We start from the raw sequence: 21,922 nt of genomic DNA, 5'->3' as shown, positions 1-21,922 counted from the left end.
AACTGTTCCACCTCATATCATCAGGCAATACATTCTCATGAGGAGTGCACCACCTTGGATCCCTCACATGTGCAGTTCAAATAGGGTTCGCGCTCCTATGAGAATCTAATGTCACTGCCGATCTGACAGGAGGTGCAGCTCGGGCAGAAATGCTCACCTGCCGCTCACCTCGTGCTGTGCGGCCTAGTTCCTAACAGACCACGGCCCAGTACTTGTCCACGGCCTGGGGGTTAGGGATCCCTGTTCTAAGTATCCCTTATATGTCAGAGTAACTAACCAGCCTTACCTTCGGGCCTGCCATCCTGCCCCTATCATCATGCCCACCTGACCCTTGACACCCCACCACCCACCTCTGATTGAATGAAAGAAAGAACGTATATGAAGAAAAGCAAAAAGAATCAGGGATTTATTTCCCTTGAAGTATCACTGCATCCCTGAAACCATTTTAGAAGAGCTCTTATGGGTCATTTTATTGTACTACTTTCTGGGGCAGAAATTCTGGAAAATTCTGAACAAATGACTGGTCAGCATCTCATGTCAGGAAACTCACAGCTGTTCAGGGAAATTCCGTTCATTCTATGCATTCTTTGGTTGTGGTTTGGTATTTTGTTTTACCCTTTTTGGAAACAGAAGAATTCATCCTTTATAGTGTTTCAGTTGCTCCTGGAGTTGTCAAGACTATTCCCTCTGACTTGCTCTGTTACTTTGTAAGTCATGGCTCCAAGAATGACAAGTCCTACAGTATGCACAGTTGCTAAGGTGCAGAGGGGATGGGCACTCAGAATGGGGTAGCCAGGGAGAATGTCAAACAGGAAGTCAAACCTGAACTGAGGCATGAAGTAATGCAATGTGTTCAGAAACCGAAGGGGCTTGTCGGGCAGGAGCATACTGTAAAAGTGTTAAGCAATGGACCTGGAGAGGTAGGTGGAGTCAGTGGTTGGAAGGGAAGGATGCAGGCAAGCCATGGAATGTGGGGAGCTGGGAGTGCAGAGTGGATGTTGGAAGACTCAGTTTGCCTAGAACTTGGATTGTGGGCAACCTGGAAAAGTCAAGGGGAAAGAAAGGAACTAATATGGCATCTGTTCCCTTTCCTCTTGGAAATAGAGATGGTTTGGCAACGCCTGTGGCTTGGATGAAGCCAGTTGGGAGAGGCATTGGCCACTGCAAGGCTTAGGATGTCTGGAAGATCACCCTGGAGGCGAGACAAGAGCCCCCAGAAAGATGCTGAACCAGAAAAGAGGCCATAGATTGAGAGTCATGAGACCAACAGGAAATTCCTGCCTGTTTCCAAGATTCAGCACTGTGGTTGAGTCCTGGGAAGCTGGGGACCAAACCTAGAGTAGGTGCATCTTGGAAGCAGAGGTACTTGACAGGGAAAAGACTGCAGATGCTTGTCCACCACGGGCACAGGCTCTGTATGCTCCAGTTACCTGGGCATCCTCAGTGCCTCCCTGCAGCCTCACATAGTATTTTCTTTAAAGGAAATTTCCTGATAGATCTTTGGTGATAATGCTTGTCCTATATTTTATAATATTTCTAGGAGCTCTAGGAAAGGAGAAATGAGTCACTCACCAATATTCCAAGAAACCAACTCCCCTGGGGAAATTCGTGAAACATTGTCTGGATATTGATGCTGAAAGTTGAGAGCTTGTCCCACAGTATTTCAAGTGAGGGAGGACACACACACAGTTGGGTTTGGAGAAACTCTGGCAGCCATGTGGTCCAGCCATTTTCTCTTATCTCTGCTACCCATCACTCTTAGAAGGTCACGTGCTCAACATGCTTTAAAGAAAGTACTCAGGCAATGCTCCAAACCCTCTCCTGCCATCTACAAACTCACGCTGAAGCCCAAAGGAATTAAGGCAACGTTAGTACAAGCTTAACTTTGAATCTGATTTATCTTTGTGAGATAGCCTCATACTTCAGTGTATTAGGACCCTCCCTGGTCTGGTGAACAAGGCCACAATGATGGCAGCCTAAGGAGCCAGGCAGGGTTACCTGTACATAGGGACCTTAGAAAGGATATCTGGTGAGGCTAAGGCTCTGAGCCTTATTGCAAAGAGGGTCTTCTCACCTAAAGCATCCTATGTGGCCTGCCCAGCGAGAATGTCACCTCCTCCTTCAAGCACACCCCGCAGATGTTTTTACCCCAAATCATGAAAGTTTCAGATTATTTTAGAAACTTTAACTGAGTGTATCAGTGGTGAAAACCAACTTTACTCTAAAAAAATGGTACCCCATCCTGTTAGGCAAGTTCTTTACTCTTCAAATCTGCTATTCCCTGGGCTCACAGGAGAGCACACTTATTGGGTTTTGCCTCCACATCACCCACCACCTTCCCTTGGCTCACCAGGGTGGCCACAGTGCTCACACAGGCACCTTCCTCCTCCCAGTGGTTCACCACAACTCCAGCCCCAGCCTCCCTCCTGAGCAGCTCAGCCTCGCCTCCAGGGCCCTCCAGGGCTGATGTCCTCATTGTCTATGCCAGCCTCCTGCTCTTCCTCTCACACCAAGCCTCGGCCCCCTGTAACCTGTTGTTCCTCACGCACCAAGCTTCCCCACCTTTCTTCATGCCATTTCTCCACCTGGAATATTCTTCCTTGCCCTCCCCTCTCCCATCGCTCTTCTTCCCCTCCTGCACACATTGAAGCTGCTTCCTCCATGAAGCACACCCTGGTTCTGTGAGTTAGAACTACATTTTCTCCAGTCTCATTCTCTGTCTCTATTCTGTTTCTCCCCCTCCCTTGTCTCCTCTCTCTCTCTCTCTGTCTCTCCCCTTCTCTTTGCTCTGTCTGTTCCTCTTTCCGTCAATGTCCTGTAGAACCCTTCTGGTGTTTTCCCCTTGATACCATGTATTGCAGCGATTTCTCTACACATCTTGCCTTCTGGACCAAACTGGAAGCTCTCTGAAGACAGGCGTAAAGCCAGCTTTACCTGGATGTCCTCTTCTATCCGGTGCCCATCTTATGCACATCAGTAGATTTTTCAGCATCGGATGATTGAAGAAGGATCTTAGACCTGGATTCTCACTGCTGCCTTCAGCACTAATGTCCTTCATTTCTAGGACTTCTCACCAGTTCTTAGAGATGCAGGCGCGAAAAGAAGACTTCTTGGGTTTGATGCTCTGCTCTACTCCTTACCAGCCGTGTGATCTGGGGCGATCTGCTGAACCTCTCTGTGCCTTAGCTTCCCCATCCTCAAAGTAGAGAAGACAGTACCTATTTCACAGGGTCCTTGTGAGAGTTAAGGAGATAGTCGAATGTAGTAATGCAGTGAAAGGCTATAATAAATGTGAAGTAAACGTTAGGAGTTACTATTTTTGTATATTTTCATATTGTTATGTTTTTATGTATTTTATATTTATATTGCCCTAAACCATACTTGCATACTGGCTACTGCTTTTCATTTGTTTTCCATTAGGCAAAAAACTAATTACTGACTCTTAAATGCTGTGGCCTATATTTTTCGGCAACAACTCAAGGCCATATAAATGATGCCGTACTAAGAGAACACTCACTTGCTTGGCTATCTGAGGATGCGGCATTTTCCATTTAAATCAGTCCTCAGGTGACCTGCCATCGCACCGTGTCAAGGAAGAGGAGTGGGAAGATGAGGAGGGGCCAGGGCTGGTGCATTTGTAGAGAACCTGAAGAACAGGGTGGGAGATTTGAGGCTCCTGGTTTAACCAGAGGTGAGGCCCCTGCTGAGGATACTAAGTTCATAAAATGGTCTTATCGTTTCCTACTTTGCATAAATGTTTCTTTAAATGGTTGTATTTTGGAAAAAAAATCACAGTTTTCTGATGAATACAAGCACACATTTTAGAGAGATAAAAATATCTGAGATGCAAATATAACCGGTTTGAAATACATCAACCATGATGAGTTTCCCCCTCATCCTTAAAAGCCTACTTCTGGGTAGCAGAAAGCAAGGCAGCACCGCCGAAAATGCAGACCTCACTGGGTTCTGCCAGCTCCTGTCCTCTGTCTGAGGGAGCCCCATGCAGCGGAAAAAAACCCTTTCTACCCTTTCTAGAAGCTCTGCATTCATGAATCAATCTCCTCTTCCCCCATCCTCCTCTCTCTTTCTCTGTCTCTCTCTCTCTCTCTCTCTCACTCACACACACACACACACACACACACACAGTGTCTCAGCCTTAGCTCTGAGCTACAGTCACACTGTTATAATTGCCCTCATTAAAAACACCTCTGTCATTTTAGACAGTCAAAGAGAAGTATATATCTGGCATGGTCTCAGTAGAAAGCCATGCTCTCTTTAGCTGAAACAGATGTGTGAGTATAAATGACACACACACACCCCCCAAGCGAATTGCTGAGCCTTTATTTACTTCCCCAGGTGTGGCAGAGGGAATAAAGTTCAGACAGAAAATTAAATGCCCATTGCCCCTGAAAGTCAATGCTCTACCCGGGGAGTTTGTTAGGATTTAAACAAGACACTTAACGTTTTTTTCTTTTTTCAGCACCTGTGGACATGTTTTGCTCAAACATATCATCATGATTCCCCCGAATGTTCGATGTGTCTATGAATGCCTTTTATTAAATGTACAACAATACAACTTTAAGTCGAGTGCCTCCTAGAGCAAAATAGCATAGCTCTTCCAAGCAGTGCGTCTAAGTTCTGGAGCCCTTATATTCTGGAGCGGGGCTATGGAAATACAGGTGTGGGTTGCATAGTCACCAGCTGTTGACACTCTTGATAAGTAGTCCCCTGAGGGGCTGGCAGCCGTGAGTCTGGCTAACTTCAGGGAAATTTGCTTTGTTATTTTTGGCACAAATCTTAAAGGTCAATATTTGTCCTCAAAGAGCAAGAACAGGTTCTGACTCTGGGCCCCCACACAGTAGCCAAATGGAATAATGATTACAAACCTACACATGGACATCACACTTGAGTGTATTTATATGCCTCGTCTCATTTGTTCCTCAAACAGTCCTGTGAACCAGGCAGTGCAAATTCCACCTATCCCCACTTTAAAGATGAGAAAATTAGAGCTTCCAAGATTAATTAATGAGTAGATAAGAAGTAGTAAAGCCATGACAAAAACCGTTCTAGACCCAGGCTTCCAAACTCTTATACACATGCTCTCTTTCTCCCTGTCCCCGCCATTCTCTCTAAGAACGTCCAAGTGGGACAGACACAATAAACAAGAACAAAAAAGTTTCAGGCCAAAGTAAATGCTTTTCTCCCAACAAGTATGATTCCTGCATTTCTGATTTTCTTTTCATTTTGAAACAACATGAGATGATTACCTTGGATATAAAAACCCTCCGCTCCCCCAGGGAAAGATGTTTTTAACGCAAGTTCTTGAAGCAAACATATCTGTCTTTTTTCACTTTAAAATACCACCAATAGTCACAGCCTATCCGAGCATGTTCAGGTATCCTCTTCCTGTTGCTGACTTCCGCAGGGGTAAGGGATGGAAGACGGGGCAGAACACAGCAAGCAGCGGACCACTTCTGAAATGAGCACACCAGGAAACAGTAGCCCAAAAAGTAAAATGACTTGTCCAGGTTCCTAGGGAGGTTTAGTGGTCAGGGCTTCTGGTCTACCACACACCGCCTCCCACCCATGACCTCCAGATGAGGCTCTTGAGATGGGGCTTTGGAATTTTCCAAAGCTTCCAGAGTCCCTCGATGCCATAACAAATTATGCAGTGTGACACATGGATGCGTTTGTGCACAAACACACCTAAAGATAAAACTCAGGAAAATGGTCAGAAAGAGCAGGGGAGCCAGCAGAGACTGGGTGGTGCCCAGTGGAGTTTTTCAGGATGAATTTGCAGAGGACAAGAATGAAGTGGAACTTGAAGTATCTAGGCAGAGGGAATAGTGCTTGCCAAGGCAGGGAGGTAGAAGACAGTCGTGGGTTGCAGGGAGCTGGACCTAAGGTATGAGCGGAGAAGAAAGAGCCATCAGTCCAGGGGCCCTGGCTGAAAGCAAGGACTGCATTCTCACTTCCTGGAGGAGAACTGATCAAGCAGGGAGAGGCCACGTCAGGTCTGTGTTTTAGATAGATCCCCCGGAGCTATTTCATGATAAACCTTCCGGGTTGTAGGTGAGGTTCCAATCAGGTGGAGGCAATGTTAATAGTCTCCTAAGTAGAGTGCAGTGAGGGAAGACCAACTTTAAAGTATGCAAAATAGGCCAGGCATGGTGGCTCACGCCTGTAATCCCAGCACTTTGGGAGGCCGAGGTGGGCGGATCACGAGGTCAAGAGATCAAGACCAGCCTGACCAACTTGGTGAAACCTCATCTCTACTAAAAACACAAAAATTAGCTGGGTGTGGTGGTGTGCACCTGTAATCCCAGCTGCTCAGGAGGCTGAGGCAGGAGAATCACTTGAACCTGGGAGGCGGAGGTTGTAGTGAGCTGAGATCCTGCCACTGCACTCCAGCCTGGCGACAGAGCGAGACTCCATCTCAAAAAAAAAAAAAAAAAAGCAAAATATATCAAGGAGTGAGGAAGGAGGAAGAAGTGGAGAGCAGGGGTTCCATGGAGATGTCAGGGCAGGATATGCAAATCTGGGCATTGCCAGCCATTCATGGAAATTAGGGACATTGTTGTGAATAAGAATACTCAAAGAAAGAACATAGAAATGGCAAATCTAGGAAACTTCAACACCGCAGTGGGACTGTTGTGTGAGGGATCTTGGCTAAATGGGCTTAGGTTTGATGGGCCTTGAGATTTCTGGGAGAGCAGAGGTTGTGGATAAGGGAAAGGGATCGGCTCCCTCTAAATCCTTTCCTGGCACATCACACTCTTCCCTGGGCTTCAGTTTCATCAACTGCATCAATATGGGGTTGGACTTGACAATCTCTAAAAGAATCACTTCCAATTTTAATATGCTATAATTCTAAATCTCTTCCCAGTAATGTAAATCCAACAACCAGGAAATTTGCTGTGAAGGAAACTCTTGGCTTTAGAATAAGGAGAATTTGCTTGGGACCGAGAATGAATGTAAATGCTTTATTGGATATACATGTTGTGTAACTGCAAACATCAACTTTCTGATAATGAGGGAAGGACATAAGGAGTTTAGAGACATCCAATAGAATAACTAAACTACTTACACCAAAACATATGTCATGATTTCCACCATAAGTTATGATATAGATGAGTCAGTCTGGGAGAGCTATATTTAGGATTTTAGGAGCCTCTCCCCACTTAATGTCAGAGGATTCCATTTAACTACAGGGAAGAGGAAATTGCTGGTCCAGGTGGTATTTGACATCTCTAGGACTAAGATATCCAGCACATCTGAACAAAAATAGCTGCAAGGACCACCCACCAGCAAGACCGGGGTCCAGAATGTGGCAGGGTCCTTAGGTCACAAGAGATGAAGTGGTGACACACACACACACACACACAATAAAACAGACACACTAAACAGGGCTTGTTAAAAATATAATGCCTGGAATCTGGACGCCTATGGTTTGGGGTTGGGGGGTTCTTACCACTGATGCCATCAGAGGAGGGTCAAGCTGAAGAGGTCTGTGATACAGAGTGAGGCCTGATGGAGCACAGAGCCAGAAAATGGAGAAGTCAAGTCACAGACCAGGACACAAGGAGAGCCAGTACGGCTAGACAGATCAACACAGCAGAACTGGGCTACGAGGAGAGCTGAGAGTCAATGACAGGACACACAGAGACAGAACAAGCTCTGGGACCAACTTCACTGAGTCCCTGCCATGGAACAGCTTTTCTGCCTGAATTGTTACAACCCACTGGGGTCGGCTGGTGAGCAGCCGCTGTGCACACTCGCATGAACCAGCGTTGTGTGAGAGGCTCCTCTCTGCCTGTCTTATTCAGCTCCGTGATGTGACACTTAGCCTCTCTACTGGCGCACGCCATGCTGTTTCTCTGCATGTTGACATAACCCAAGTGGTAGGCTAAATATCATGGGCGAAATGCCACAGCAAGCAGGTTAGTAGATTACAACTCCGTAGCTCCTTCTGTTCTCAAGGGCAATTATTAGCTTAAGTAAGAGGTGGTGTGCTGATTTCGTTGTCATGAATACAGGGCTGTGGAAATCAAGAATACTTGCCATGTGCGAAGTTGTTTGTTGCCATTGAATCAAAGCATACTCTTCTAGTTTGGGAATAGTGTCATAGGGAGGACGAATAATGATCTTGCTATCCGTACCACAACACCCAAGCCATGACACATCAATTCGAGTGTTAGCCAAACTGCTAGACTATACTCAGCATTGTATCAGGGCCATGGGGAAAAGCAAATACCACCCTGGGCTTCTAAGCACTAAAATGTTGATGGCAGAGGGGCTGGAACACAACAATGTGAAACCATGAGTAAACTTCATAACTATGACATGGGGAAGAACACTACACTTGTCCATAAACAAAAGGTCAGAGAAAGACAACAGTGTAAAATAACAAGATCATGTTGTCTGCCTGTTGATTTAGCAAAGATTAGGGGGCAAAAGTGCTAATAAGGAACTGAACACTTTTATACACTGTCAGGTACAACCTTTGTGGGGGACAATTGACCACTGTATGTCAGAATTTTTAATATTTAGACTTTTTGACCAAGCCATACCTCACCTTAGGATTTATCCTCAGAAAATAACTTGCACAGAACAAGTGCACAACCATATAAGGTCCAAGATGCTCATCCCAGTGTTTTATGAAGTGAAAAATTCTAAGTAAATTAAATGGGATCTGGTAAAGGAAATGATATAACCCATGATGAGCTATGCAGTCATTAAAAAATGATGACGTATTCTACCTTTATTGGCATAGAAAGATGCGTGATATGATGTTAAATGAAAACATTGCTTCAACACAAAATGTGTATAGTACAGATACTTATCTCTATGAGAATAGGATCATATTCCCATATCTGTAAATATGCACAGGTAAAGAAATAGGCCTAGAAAGCAGTCACCAAAATGTAACCATGATTTCCTCTGGGGGTGGCATTAGATTTATAATTTTCAGTTTTTTTCTGAAGTTTTAAAATAATGAACATTTTAGTTTCACAGAAAAACAAAGCTGCAAAAAAAGCATAATAACAGTGGACAATGTTTCAGTTACTACATATGTTAGGAACACAAATAAATTAAAGAAAGCCAAAGAACTGTGGAGAAATTAAAGAGAACTTTTCAGTAGAGATGACCAGTATTCTTAATAGCTCCAAGGTCATGTTTTAATTAGGACAGATTGAATTTCTGTATGTATTATTCTGGCTTTCAAACTCAGTGGGTTATAACCTATATCTCGGTTAAAACAAAATGTTTTCAGCACAAAGTAGATAAGGTTATAAACCCATCAAAGCTTACGACTTTTAAAAGGCTCCAGGAACCCAAAAAGTAAGACAAAGAAATATGTATAAAATCTATTTAGTTTTTTGGAAAGAAGAAACCAAATGACTACAAAAATATCAACTCCAAAAATACCAAGAAAGCTTCAATAGGGGAAAACAGGAAAAAAAAATGGCATATGGATGTCAAAAATCCAGTGTCAAAGAGGTTTTGAAAACTGGTCGTGCGTCACCAATTATATATATCCAAGATCAGTGTGACAGACACTCATTTCCAAGAGCAATGGGAAGCTTTTTAATGCCCTAAAAATCTCTTTTCAGTGACTGACTGATAATATAACTATAATGTGGGGTTTTTATTCATTTAATTATCGGAAACCAAATTCTGACCTAGGAAAAAGAAGGAACAGAGATATAGCTGTAAATGGCAATTAGATCAATTCATATCTAAGACATGTTTTATAGACCATTGTCTTTTCTTCTCACCTCCAGGAAAAGCACAAAGAAGAAACTGCAACAATGGCCAAGCTGACAGAATCCATGAGTGAGTAGCTTCAAATTTATTATTTATTTTTTGTTTTGAATGGGAAAATGCGAAATCGCACAAAAGAGACATCCCGTGTGATGATCTGATTTGTCCTTCTCTTTCGCTTTTACGGGACCGAGATCTGTTTCACACACACTGCCTCGTGTTGATGTTACTTTATGCATTATTCGGAGTTCACGTTGCTTGAGGTCAAATTCTGTGCTGAAACTGTTACCCACAGTATGGAGCTGAAGAACAAAAATAGATTTTATTTGTAACACTGCGCTGGGGATTAGGACCCACAGTAATTTCAAACCAACTTTTATGAGGTTTAGTCAAAGTCAGCTGAAGTTTTTTCTGGGCATCTATTCCATGGGCTGGATGATCTAAAGAGAGGAAAGAATGATAAATCATTGTTAAACCCTTCAGGTGTACTTCAGAAATTTCAGACAGAGCTATTAAAAAATGGAGTACTTGCAGTATAAATAGCTTGTGATGATTTAGGTTTTGAACATAGCGTTATAGTGCTCTTAAGCTAAATAAACAGGATACACAAAGCATTTTTTTTCATTACTTGTTCAGGTTTGTGTTACAATTTTATTATTTTTTTTTATTATACTTTAAGTTCTAGGGTACATGTGCACAACGTGCAGGTTTGTTACATATGTATACATGTGCCATGTTGGTGTGCTGCACCCATCAACTCGTCAGCACCCATCAACTCGTCATTTACATCAGGTATAACTCCCAATGCCATCCCTCTCCCCTCCCCCCTCCCCACAATAGGCCCCAGTGATGTTCCCCTTCCCATGTCCAAGTGATCTCATTGTTCAATTCCCATCTATGAGTGAGAACATGTGGTATTTGGTTTTCTGTTCTTACGATAGTTTGCTGAGAATGATGGTTTCCAGCTGCATCCATGTCCCTACAAAGGACATGAACTCATCCTTTTTTATGGCTGCATAGTATTCCATGGTGTATATGTGCCACATTTTCTTAATCCAGTCTGTCACTGATGGACATTTGGGTTGATTCAAAGTCTTTGCTATTGTGAATAGTGCCGCAGTAAACATACCTGTGCATGTATCTTTATAGCAGCATGATTTATCATCCTTTGGGTATATACCCAGTAATGGGATGGCTGGGTCATATGGTATTTCTAGTTCTAGATCCTTGAGGAATTGCCATACTGTTTTCCACAATGGTTGAACTAGTTTACAATCCCACCAACAGTGTAAAAGTGTTCCTATTTCTCCACATCCTCTCCAGCACCTGTTATTTCCTGATTTTTTAATGACTGCCATTCTAACTGGTGTGAGATGGTATCTCATTGTGGTTTTGATTTGCATTTCTCTGACGGTAAGTGATGATGAGCCTTTTTACATGTGTCTGTTGGCTGCATGAATGTCTTTTGAGAAATGTCTGTTCATATCCTTTGCCCACTTTTTGATGGGGTTGTTTGTTTTTTCTTGTAAATTTGTTTGAGTTCTTTGTAGGTTCTGGATATTAGCCCTTTGTCAGATGAGTAGATTGCAAAAATTTTCTCCCACTCTGTAGGTTGCCTGTTCACTCTGATGGTAGTTTCTTTTGCTGTGTAGAAGCTCTTTAGTTTAATTAGATCCCATTTGTCAATTTCGACTTTTGTTGCCGTTGCTTTTGGTGTTTTAGACATGAAGTCCTTGCCCATACCTATGTCCTGAATGGTATTACCTAGGTTTTCTTCTACAGTTTTTAAGGTATTAGGTCTAACATTTAAGTCTCTAATCCATCTTGAATTAATTTTCGTATAAGGAGTAAGGAAAGGATCCAGTTTCAGCTTTCTACTTATGGCTAGCCAATTTTCCCAGCACCATTTATTAAATAGGAAATCCTTTCCCCATTTCTTGTTTTTGTCAGGTTTGTCAAAGATCAGATGGCTGTAGATGTGTGGTATTGTTTCTGAGGGCTCTGTTCTGTTCCATTGGTCTGTGTCTCTGTTTTGGTACCAGTACCATGCTGTTTTGGTTGCTGTAGCATTTTTTAAGAGGAAAGGGGGCTGGGCATGGTGGCTCATGCCTGTAATCCCAGCACTTTGGGAGGCCGAGGCGGGCAGATCACTTGAGGTCAGGAGTTCAAGATCAGCTTGGCTAATATGGTGAAACCCTCTCTCTACTAAAAATACAAAAATTAGCTGAGCATGGTGGCGCATGCCTGTAATCCCTATTATGGCTATTCGGAAGCTGAGGCAGGAGAATCACTTGAACCCAGGATGTAGAGGTTGCAGTGAGCCAAGATCATGCCACTGCACTGTAGCCTGGACAACAGAGCGAGACCAGGTCTCAAAATAAAAAAAAATAAAAATAAAAAAAGGAAAGTAGAATTTATTAGAATAAAGCCTTCTTCAAATGAGAAATGCAATTTTCTATATTGAAGTCTAATTATTAAAGACCATATGAGTATGAAATAAACCATCAAGGCATATTTTTTCCTTTGAAAAATGGAAATTTCTCCTGGTGATGGATTTCATATGGAAAGTTGCAGTGGAGGCTTACAAACACTTGTCCATGAACACTTTTTTAAATTTGGCTGGCAAAAATTAACCATTAATGTTGCCCACATTTAACTGTGCATCTTCCTCCTCCCCAAATCATGAGACTATTAAATAAAGGTGTTCCTCTGTAGCATAGTCAGTGAACCTTTATTCCGAAATATCCACCCATACCAAGAAAATATAACTTTAAAAAGTTATTTACATTGATTTCCTTTCATTCCTGACCCCAAACCTCTGTGTAATTTTACATAAGTCTTGAACACATGCTAATTTCACATTTCACTGTGATGAAAGGACTGGGTAAAGAATAAAATCCCTTCAGCACTGACACCCCTCTCCCCTGCTCTCATTTCTGTATCATCTCCTGCCCTGCTCTCTGCTCCGTCCTTTTTTTCTACCTGTAGTCTTGGAAACTGAAAATGTTAAAAGAATTTATAACTTGGTTTGAAGAACCCCAAACTGATTGTATTAGTCCATTCTTACACTGCTCTAAAGAAATACCTGAGACTGGGTAATTGATAAAGGAAAGAGGTTTCATTAGCTCCACAGTTCCAGAGGCTGTACAGGAAGCATGGTGCTGGCATCCGATCAGCTTCTGGGGAGGCCCCAGGAAACTTACAATCATGGTGGAAGGCAAAGAGGGAGCAAGCATGTCACATGGCCAGAACAGGAGGAAGAGAGGGAGGGGTGGTTCCATACACTTTTAAACAACCAGATCTCTCGAGCACTCACTCACTATCACTAGAGCAGCACTGAAGGGGAAATCCGCCCCCATGATCGAATCATGTCTCTCCAGGCCCCACCTCCAACATTGGGGGTTACAATTCAATTTGCGTGGGGACACAGAACCAAATCATATGACTGGTTCTCTGTAAGTGAAAGCATCCTAAAGTGATGAAATGTGCTCTTCTCAGACCTGGAATGAAAGAGTGTGGCCAGTGCCATCACAAAATGGACCAGCCTGTATTGTCCAAATATGGAGTGGATCCGTGGGCCTTACTAACTAATTCACAATCCACAGCACATGAGCAGATTTCTTTCTAATCTTTAAGTCCAAATTCACCAACACGTTCTCTAAATGACAGGAGGATCAGTGGCTTAGAACCTAAGCATCATTGTTCATGAACTGAGTCTCAGGTATCTGGGTGAATTAAATCAGATGGTGTTGTGCATAAGTTATGAGGCTAACAGTTTTCCCAAGGCTTCCGTTAGAAATTGATACTCTGGTTCAGTGAATATTATTTTTAACTCATCTGACTGAATTGTAAGGGTACTGTACTGATTAATATTTCTGATAAAGCTATTTTAATTTTTCCATTTATATTGGTTTCCAGATACATTTAAATAAGAGCTCTTCACCTGACTATTGATTTATTGGTTTTACATTTCAGGTTTGGCTGGACAGTATTTCTAATGATTTTGGTCTGTGAATCAACTGTCATAAGAGAATTCTATCAAAGTTGAATTTCAAATCCTTTGGTAGATGACTGGGTACACCCATTCTTCTAAAGTGCTCTGTCATGATGAAAAAGATTGCATAAATGTTTCTCAATGCATAAGGAAATTTAAAAGTTGAGAACAGACCTTAGAATCATACCCAATGTCCGAGTTTATTGGTCCTTACAAAGATACAGGACATTATAAAATGTATAAGATGTAAAGCAACTTCTATAGATGCTACAAAATGCTAATCATGTGGTCAACATACCAAACATTTCATTTAAATTAAACTCATGACTAATTAAATATACTACACAGTTATTTTACATAGAAGTCTACAATGAAATGCATAATTAGGTAAGGAGATTCTGTCAGTAGGCTGAGCAAAGAATTAACATATAATTGCCACACAATAAAATTGATAGGAACATAAACCATGGTCACACTCTGGAAGAAAAAAAAAAAAAAAAAACAGAACCATGAATACCTAAAACACAATGCTATGAATGGGTTTCCAAAGCCAATAAACACTTTGCTTGTTAAACTGCCAAGCAAAAACCATCTGGTTACTAGAACATCTCTATGTTTAACTAGAACTGGATAGAGATTCTTCTCTCATCACCCTGCGTGTCCACATGCTAGCAAATGGCTAGCCACATCAATGGCTAAGGAAATACCATAATGGGAAAGGAATGTCTTCTTCTTCTTCTGGAGCAGGGAAGAGGTGCTATGTGCCATTTTTTTTCTGCTATGTGCCATTCATCAGCCACCTCCAAAAAGTCAACTTCAATCATTTTTTTAAGGGTAAGCAAGAGATAGATTTTAAATGTTTGATTAAGATTAACAAATTTTAAATGTTTGATCAAAACCAGATTTATTTTTGTGAGTAATTTGCTGTGAAAAAAATTACAGCAACTTTATTTAATAAATTAAAAATACTTTAAAAATATTTCATGTCACATTATTGAAATGAGGACGGGCCTGGTAAGGATAAGAAAAAAAAAAAAGGCGAAAGGAAGAAAATGTAGAAGAAGAGATAGAGAAACAACAAACACACACACAAAGAATAGAGAAAATATATGTACGGTATATGAGGAAAGCCCAAGAGAAGGGGGTATTAAGGAGGACTGAGACAGAATGACAAGGAGCAAAGACAAGACAGGTAGGCAAAGAGGGAGAGGAGGTAGGGAGAGCTTTCAACAGAGAGAGTTTCCATGGTGTCTAAAAATTAGCAAACTAAGAGTGGCAATTCACAGCCTGTGAACTTTCAACCTTCCAAAGGCTGACAATTTTTTTTAATCTTTATATATATACTTTAAGTTCTGGGATACATGTGCAGAATGTGCAGGTTTGTTACATAGGTACACACATGCCATGGTGGTTTGCTGCACCCATCAACCCATCATCTCCATTAGGTATTTCTCCTAATGTTATCTGTCCCCTAGCCCCCCACCCCCGACAGGCCCTGGTGTGTGATGTTCCCCTCCCTGTGTCCATGTGTTCTCATTGTTCAGCTCCCACTTATGAGTGAGAACATGTGGTGTTTGGTTTTCTGTTCCTGTGTTAGTTTGCTGAGGATGGTGGTTTCTAGCCTCATCCAGGTCCCTGCAAAGGACATGAACTCATCCTTTTTATGGCTGCATAGTAATCCATGGTGTATATGTGCCACATTTTCTTTATCCAGTCTATCATTGGTGGGCATTTGGGTTGGTTCCAAGTCTTTGCTATTGTGAACAGTGCCATAATAAACATGCATGTGCATGTGTCTTTATAGTAGAATGATTTGTAATTCTTTGGGTATATACCCAGTAATGGGATTGCTGGGTCAAATGGTATTTCTGGTTCTAGATCCTTGAGGAATCACCACACTGGCTTCCACAGTGGCTGAACTAATTTATACTCCTACCAACAGTGTAAAAGTGTTCCCATTTCTCCACATCCTCTCCAGCATCTGTTGTTTCCTGACTTTTTAATGATCACCATTCTGACTGGCGTGAGATAGTATCTCATTGTGGTTTTGATTTGCATTTCTCTAATGACCATTGATGATGAGCATTTTTTCATGTTTATCGGCTGCATAAATGTCTTCCTTTGAGAAGCGTCTGTTCATATCCTTCGCCCACTTTTTGATGGGGTTGTTTTTTTCTTGTAAATTTGTTTAAGTTGTTTGTGGATTCTGGATATTAGCCCTTTGTCGGATGGATAGATTGCATCAAAAAGTGGACTGCCAATTTTTTAACACTACCCTTTGAAATGTTAATCTCTATTTGCATCTTCACAACAGATATTTTTAGACTTAGACTACAAGAAGCCCTATTCCAAATGGGGCAACTAGAAAGCCCAGACTGGAGGGTTAGAGTTGGGGTTAGGGTTAGGGTGACCCTCAGCTTGCTCACTGGTAACCAGCGCTTTGCCACTACACCCACTGACTGAAATGAAACTGAAAGCTCAATTCGAGCGGAGGCTCCCAATGTTGTCTAAAAACAGGCATGCAGAGGCCCAAACCATGCCATCATCAGAGGTGGCACAACCTAGTAGACTCTGTCCTGGCCTCTCAGATGATGACAAATTGGAGATGACCAGAGGCAGGCAAATAGCCCAAGAGCTCTGAATCGTGGTCTGCATGGAAATCTTTGCAGGCTGTTCTTACATACATTTCCAAAGGTAATTTTCTTTGTGGTCATTGCCTGCTGACACAGCACTGCCCTCCAACCTTGGAGGTCCTGGGAATGCGTCAAATACAGCGCAGGAAGTCTTGACACATGGTTTCATTGATAATTTAAATTGCAATCAGATATCTTGTCTTGTGCATGGAGTTGGAGTTGCAAGAGTTGAACAGGCAGTGGACTTGGCCCTGATGTCTCCTCCTGACTGCAGGATCCCTTCCCTAGGACCACCCCACCCCCCACCTCAGGGTTCTGCTGGCAAGCTGGAGTCACATTTCTGTCCCCTTCTCCGCATCAGTTGTGTGTCTGCCGTGCATTGCTGCGTCAGTAGGTGGGGACCGCCTGAGCTACCTGTGGCTCTCTCTGAATCTTGGTGGAAGGAGCTGGCTTCCTCTTGCTTTCTGTCTCTATCCTGCCAACCTCTCTCAAGCATGCCCACTCCCCACTTTTCCTTTGCAGCCAGAGCATCCCTAGGGGTTGTCCTCATGAGCCATTCTACCCCAGCCATCCCTTCGGGCATGGTCCACCTTGAAATCACCACCATAGCACATCCACATGGAGCAGAGAAGAGGTACTCATCATTTCCAAATAAATAACAGAGCAGCAGCTTTATTCTGAGTAGCTCCAGGGGCTGAATCTTCATCCAGCCAGAAAAGAGGCAAATAGACTCTCTTTTTCTGCAAAGAGTCAAGGACCTGCTCTGTGAGGGGTTCAGAGGTCTTAGCTGTCTGCTTTGATATAGAGGGAATTCCTCCTATGACTAAAGAAACAGCTCAAATTTAGTACAGATTTGAAATGCTGTTGTGTCAGATGAAATGAAGACAGAGAACCAATTACAATTACGACACATTAAATTAGCTCAATTAAAGCAGAGTGGTTTCTAATCATTTATTCCCTTTTTTATGGGGTGGTTATTATAGCTCTGGCATTGTGTTAAGGCACAGAAAGACAAAAAGATGGGGTTCCTGCCTGCACCAGGCACAGCATTTGGGGGCAAAGGAGGCAGGAGAGTAACAGCTACGACACGCGGCACACGCTCTTGCAGAGGCAGCCTGTAAGTCGCTGCAGCTTGCAGGTGCAGGCCACGAGGCTTTCCTTTTACAGACCCCAGTGTGCTCCTGCATCAGAAAGGCACCCAAAGGATGATCAGGGTTCCACCAGGCAGCCAATGGGACTGTAAGTGCTAGAACGTCATGGGGGAGGACGGAGGTGGGGGAAGAGCAAAGCATTGATAGCAGATGACTGGGCAGACAGGAGGAGTCAGATTGTAAAAGGGCCTGTGTGTGGCTTGGGTTTTTCCTGTGGGTAATGGGGCAGTGCCGAAGATTTCAAAGAAGATAAGCATTTTAGAAGGAATCCACTAAGGCAGCGTGGCATGGATTGCAGGTTGGGCATATACGGACAAAAGAATCCAGGAGCTGGAACACCACATGAGCTGAGAGACTCTGGGGGCCTAGACAAGAGCGGATCTGAAATGAATTAAAGAAGTGGTGACCAGTGGGATGTAGTGGAGGACAAGAAGGGACTTTGAGCATAGGGAAGAGGCTTGGCGAAGCTTTCGAGAGACCCCAGGACTGGAAATGCAGTTGGCAGAAGGAGTCAATTGATGAGCTGATACAATTGGTTCAAATGCAAATATATTGAGTTTAGGGTTTTCCAATGGTAGGCATTGGAAAATGGTAGGCATTTAGTTGCTTGGAGTTGATTTTTGGTCCACAGTCAGTGTGCCTTTTGGGAAAGAACCCCCTACTCTCTAGGATATAAATAGGGCAGGCGTGTGTATATATCAGCAGCATGAGGCTAAGTCATGTTGCAATAAAAAACATCTCTGTGGCTTAACATACATGCACATGCACATACACATTTATTTCTCCTTTATGCCACTTGTCTGCACTGGTCAGCCATGATCTGGACATGCTAGGGTCACCCTGGGACCCCCACAGTCTCAGAGGCTCCATCTCCACCTGCGTTTTCACATCTGCGGCTATGGTGGGGAAGAGCACATGGCATATTGACACTGCATCTTAAAATTCCATCCAGAAGTGACACATGACACATGTCACTTCCGCTCTGATTGCATTAGACAAAGCAAGTCAATAACCTCGCCTAACTTCCAAGATGGAGGGGGCACAATTCCACTCTCTGCTTGGAAGGAGGATGTACAGTCACCAGAGGACAGAGGGGCTGAACTGCATGCTAGAAATGCCAAGAAGTCGGCCGGGTGCAGTGGCTCATGCCTGCAATCCCAGCAGTTTGGGAGGCCGAGGTGGGTGGGTCACCTGAGGTCAGGAGTTCGAGACCAGCCTGGCCAACATGGTGAAAGCCCGTGTCTACTAAAAATACAAAAATTAGCTGGGCGTGTTGGCGCACGCCTGTAATCCCAGCTACTCTGGAAGCTGAGGCAGGAGAATTGCTTGAACCTGGGAGGTGGAGGTTGCAGTGAGCTGAGATCATGCAATTGTACTCCAGCCTGGGCAACAAGAGTGAAACTCCATCTAAAAAAAAAAAAAAAAGATGCCAAGAAGCCAGACTGGGGGACAGGGAGATAATCAACTCTCAGCAATGGCTGGGGACCACCACTATCTCTAGGTCAGAGGGACGGAAAAGAATGACAGAATTGGAACTACAGCCTACCTGTCTGATGAAAGCTTGAGCCATGCAGGAGGCATGGCCACTGCCAGAGACTCCTCTATAGGCCAAGAAGAGGGAGAGAAACACCTTGGTTCTCCCGTCCTGCCGACCACCAGGATCCCAGTGGAGCCCCCACTGGCTAAGACCATCTGGATGTCAGCTGACGGAGCTTCCCCGCCCCCCACCTGATACAGAGCTGAGCAGGTTAAGGGTGAGGCAGGGACCTGAGGACAGACAGGCCAGGATGGGCCTGGGAAAAACCTGAGTTGATTGTCAGAGAGCAGATGACTGCTCCATGGCTCCAGAACCACCTGCCTACAAAGACAAAGCCTGGGTTCCAGCAACCAAGACAAAGAGCCCAGGAAAGCAGGTGTCAGCATTCTAGGTGGGAGCCCATTCATCCGGAGGTCCCAGGGTTCCTGACAATGGGAGAATCCTGTAGATTCTGTAGATCCTGTAGCTGGGCTGCGAGTTAAGGGCTGAGGAAGACGTTGTGTCATCTCACGTGGGGCAGAACTGTTTATCATATATGGCCTTTAAGGTGCTAAATGACACTTTCTCCCTGGGACAAAAGCTACTCCAGGCCCACTATATAGTGCTTTTTAAAACACACTTTCTCCCTACCAGTGAAATTTAGGAACTTTAAATACTGAGATCCCTATCTCAGGCTCACACTCACACAGGTAGTTATAGGATCATCTCAAAAGTAACTTGACTTAAACTCATTACTCTTGACAACTCAATTCCTGCCATTACATACTTTAAGACATGGCTGTGATGTTTTATTTATGATTATTGTCTAATGAGCTCTGCAGTGACAACCACCCAGGAAAACATTGCTATGTCCCTACCAGAGGCAACGTTTCCTTTAAAAAGAAGGTTTGGGGTCTTCTTGAAGCCCCACAGTGATGCCGTCCCCCTCAGCTGTCCATCAGTGTGCCTTCTACTGTCCCTGCAGAATGGTACTTACTTCCTTTTACTGCCTTTCATCTCTCCAAAACCTCCCTTCTTATTTGCCTTCCTCTTCCATAGTGGGTAGGGATCACTATGGCTGCCCAGTCTCTCTCCCCAAGACCACCTTCTGACAATTCCCCGCTTCCCCACTTCCCCTCCTTGCACATTCCCCTGCCTCCTTTGCCCTCCTTTGCCGTGGGCCCCTCCTGCAGGTGAGCTGAGCTAGGTGAGCTACAGGACTGGAGGCAGGTACAGGTTTTGAGTTACCAGCACAGGTACTAACAGAAGCAGTTATTCCCTTACCAAGAGCTTCTGCCGTGTGCTTCTGGAACAGGTCCTGAAGGCCAGCCTAGAGGCGGGTTCTCATGCTCTCCTGTGGCTCCCGGAGCTAAAGCACACTCCTTCACCACCCCTGTCTGCTCACGCTTGCCAAATTGCCTCCTGTCATCTCGACTTGTAACTGAGGGATTTAGCCTCTCTCTTGTTATTCATTGCTGGGTTACCTGTAGGACCAGGGGAGCGAGGCACTCAGTGGATACTAAGAGGGGCTGGCTGGGAGCAGCAGCAGAAGCTTCGATTATGCTTCTTTATCACATTGGTGCAGTGCCTGTACAATGTATCATTTCAGTCCCACCATTAGGCAGAAAAGCATCGTTTGATTGAAAGCAGAAGCAAGCCAGTAGGCTCTTCCCTGTCTGTGCTCCTCTGAAAAGCTGGTATTTTTTCACTGTGAGACACACGTTTGTCCTTACTGGAAAACATCTTGTAAACTCAAGGATAATTGCTTCCTGGTTGAGATTACAGGCATGTTCAGTTGGAATGAGAGATCCTACCTACCTCTGAGGCTGACAGGGCTGAAATGGACTAGAAGGCCTGAGCCGTGTCTCCATGCAAGGGGGCTTCCCACCCTGCCTGCTCACCCGTCTCCTCCCTCCCACGTCCCTCAGGGTGGGAGTTTCTTGATTCTGTGGTTTTTATTTGCTGCCTCCTGTGCTCACTGCCCAGGAGCTTCCCCCTAGCAGCCATTTCCAAATAAGAATGCAATTCCCTCCCTTGCCATCTCCAGAACAAGCATGTGGCTTAAAGCATTTAACTGGTACAAACATGCAGGGGTATGCAAAACAGCAAAATAAGTGTGCAAATTTTAGAATCATCACGTGTAACATTCCTGTAAGTTATTACTGGTCTTTGTGCAAATGGAAATGGGGCTAGAACTGTTATCTCAAATTCGTCTCCTTTCTTTCTGCTATCTCAGAGATCACGCTGACCCTCACCTTCTGGTGAATGTCCTTTACTTGGTTGGTAAGAAACTCACCTCTCTGATGGCCACACCTTCTCTCTGGCACTGGGAAGGAATGAACTGGGCTTTCTCAACTTGGCCACCAGTGAGATTTGGCAGCTGTGTAATTCTTGATGTGAATTGTAGGATGATTAACTTGACCTCAACCCACTAGAAGCCAGTAGCACCCTCCTTCTAGGTATGACAACAAGGTGACTTCAGACATGGCTAAATTTTCCCTGGGGGAGCAAAGTCACCCCCAGGTGAGTGGTTGAAAATCAATGCTGTAGATGAAACCAGGAAGAAAGAGGAAGGCCAAACAGACCCAGGCATTTATTCTTCTGCAGTAATGGCAGGATTTGCTAGTCAGTCTCAGACCCTCCCTAGGCCTGTGGTCTCCAGGCTATGGCCTCCCACCTTCCACTTGCCTAACACGGGGATGATCAACCTGAACCACTGCTGGAAACCACCAGGAGCGTCTGTCTGGTCAGCCACCTGACTGTGGAGACAATTCAGACATGAGAATCTCTATTTTATTGATGATCTGATTGAGGCTCAGAAAGATGCACTGATTGTTCCATCGTGATGGTGTTGCAGGGGAGA

At 44.0% G+C, this 21,922-nt stretch overlaps 1 protein-coding gene across 1 annotated transcript in view; it reads left to right on the top strand.

Moving 5' to 3' along the window:
- The window catches only part of KCNJ6 (potassium inwardly rectifying channel subfamily J member 6), a 310,318-nt gene that overhangs the window by 71,999 nt on the left and 216,397 nt on the right, over window positions 1-21,922 (top strand). The window contains exon 2 of the mRNA XM_003895497.5: window positions 9,786-9,837. Within this exon, the coding sequence (XP_003895546.1) occupies window positions 9,813-9,837 (25 nt within the window). The 5' untranslated portion in view covers window positions 9,786-9,812. The remainder of the gene's footprint in view (window positions 1-9,785; window positions 9,838-21,922) is intronic.

This window comes from Papio anubis, chromosome 4 (genome assembly GCF_008728515.1).
Source record: "Papio anubis isolate 15944 chromosome 4, Panubis1.0, whole genome shotgun sequence".
Taxonomy (NCBI): domain Eukaryota; kingdom Metazoa; phylum Chordata; class Mammalia; order Primates; family Cercopithecidae; genus Papio; species Papio anubis.
This window is presented reverse-complemented; position numbering and strand designations above follow the sequence as displayed.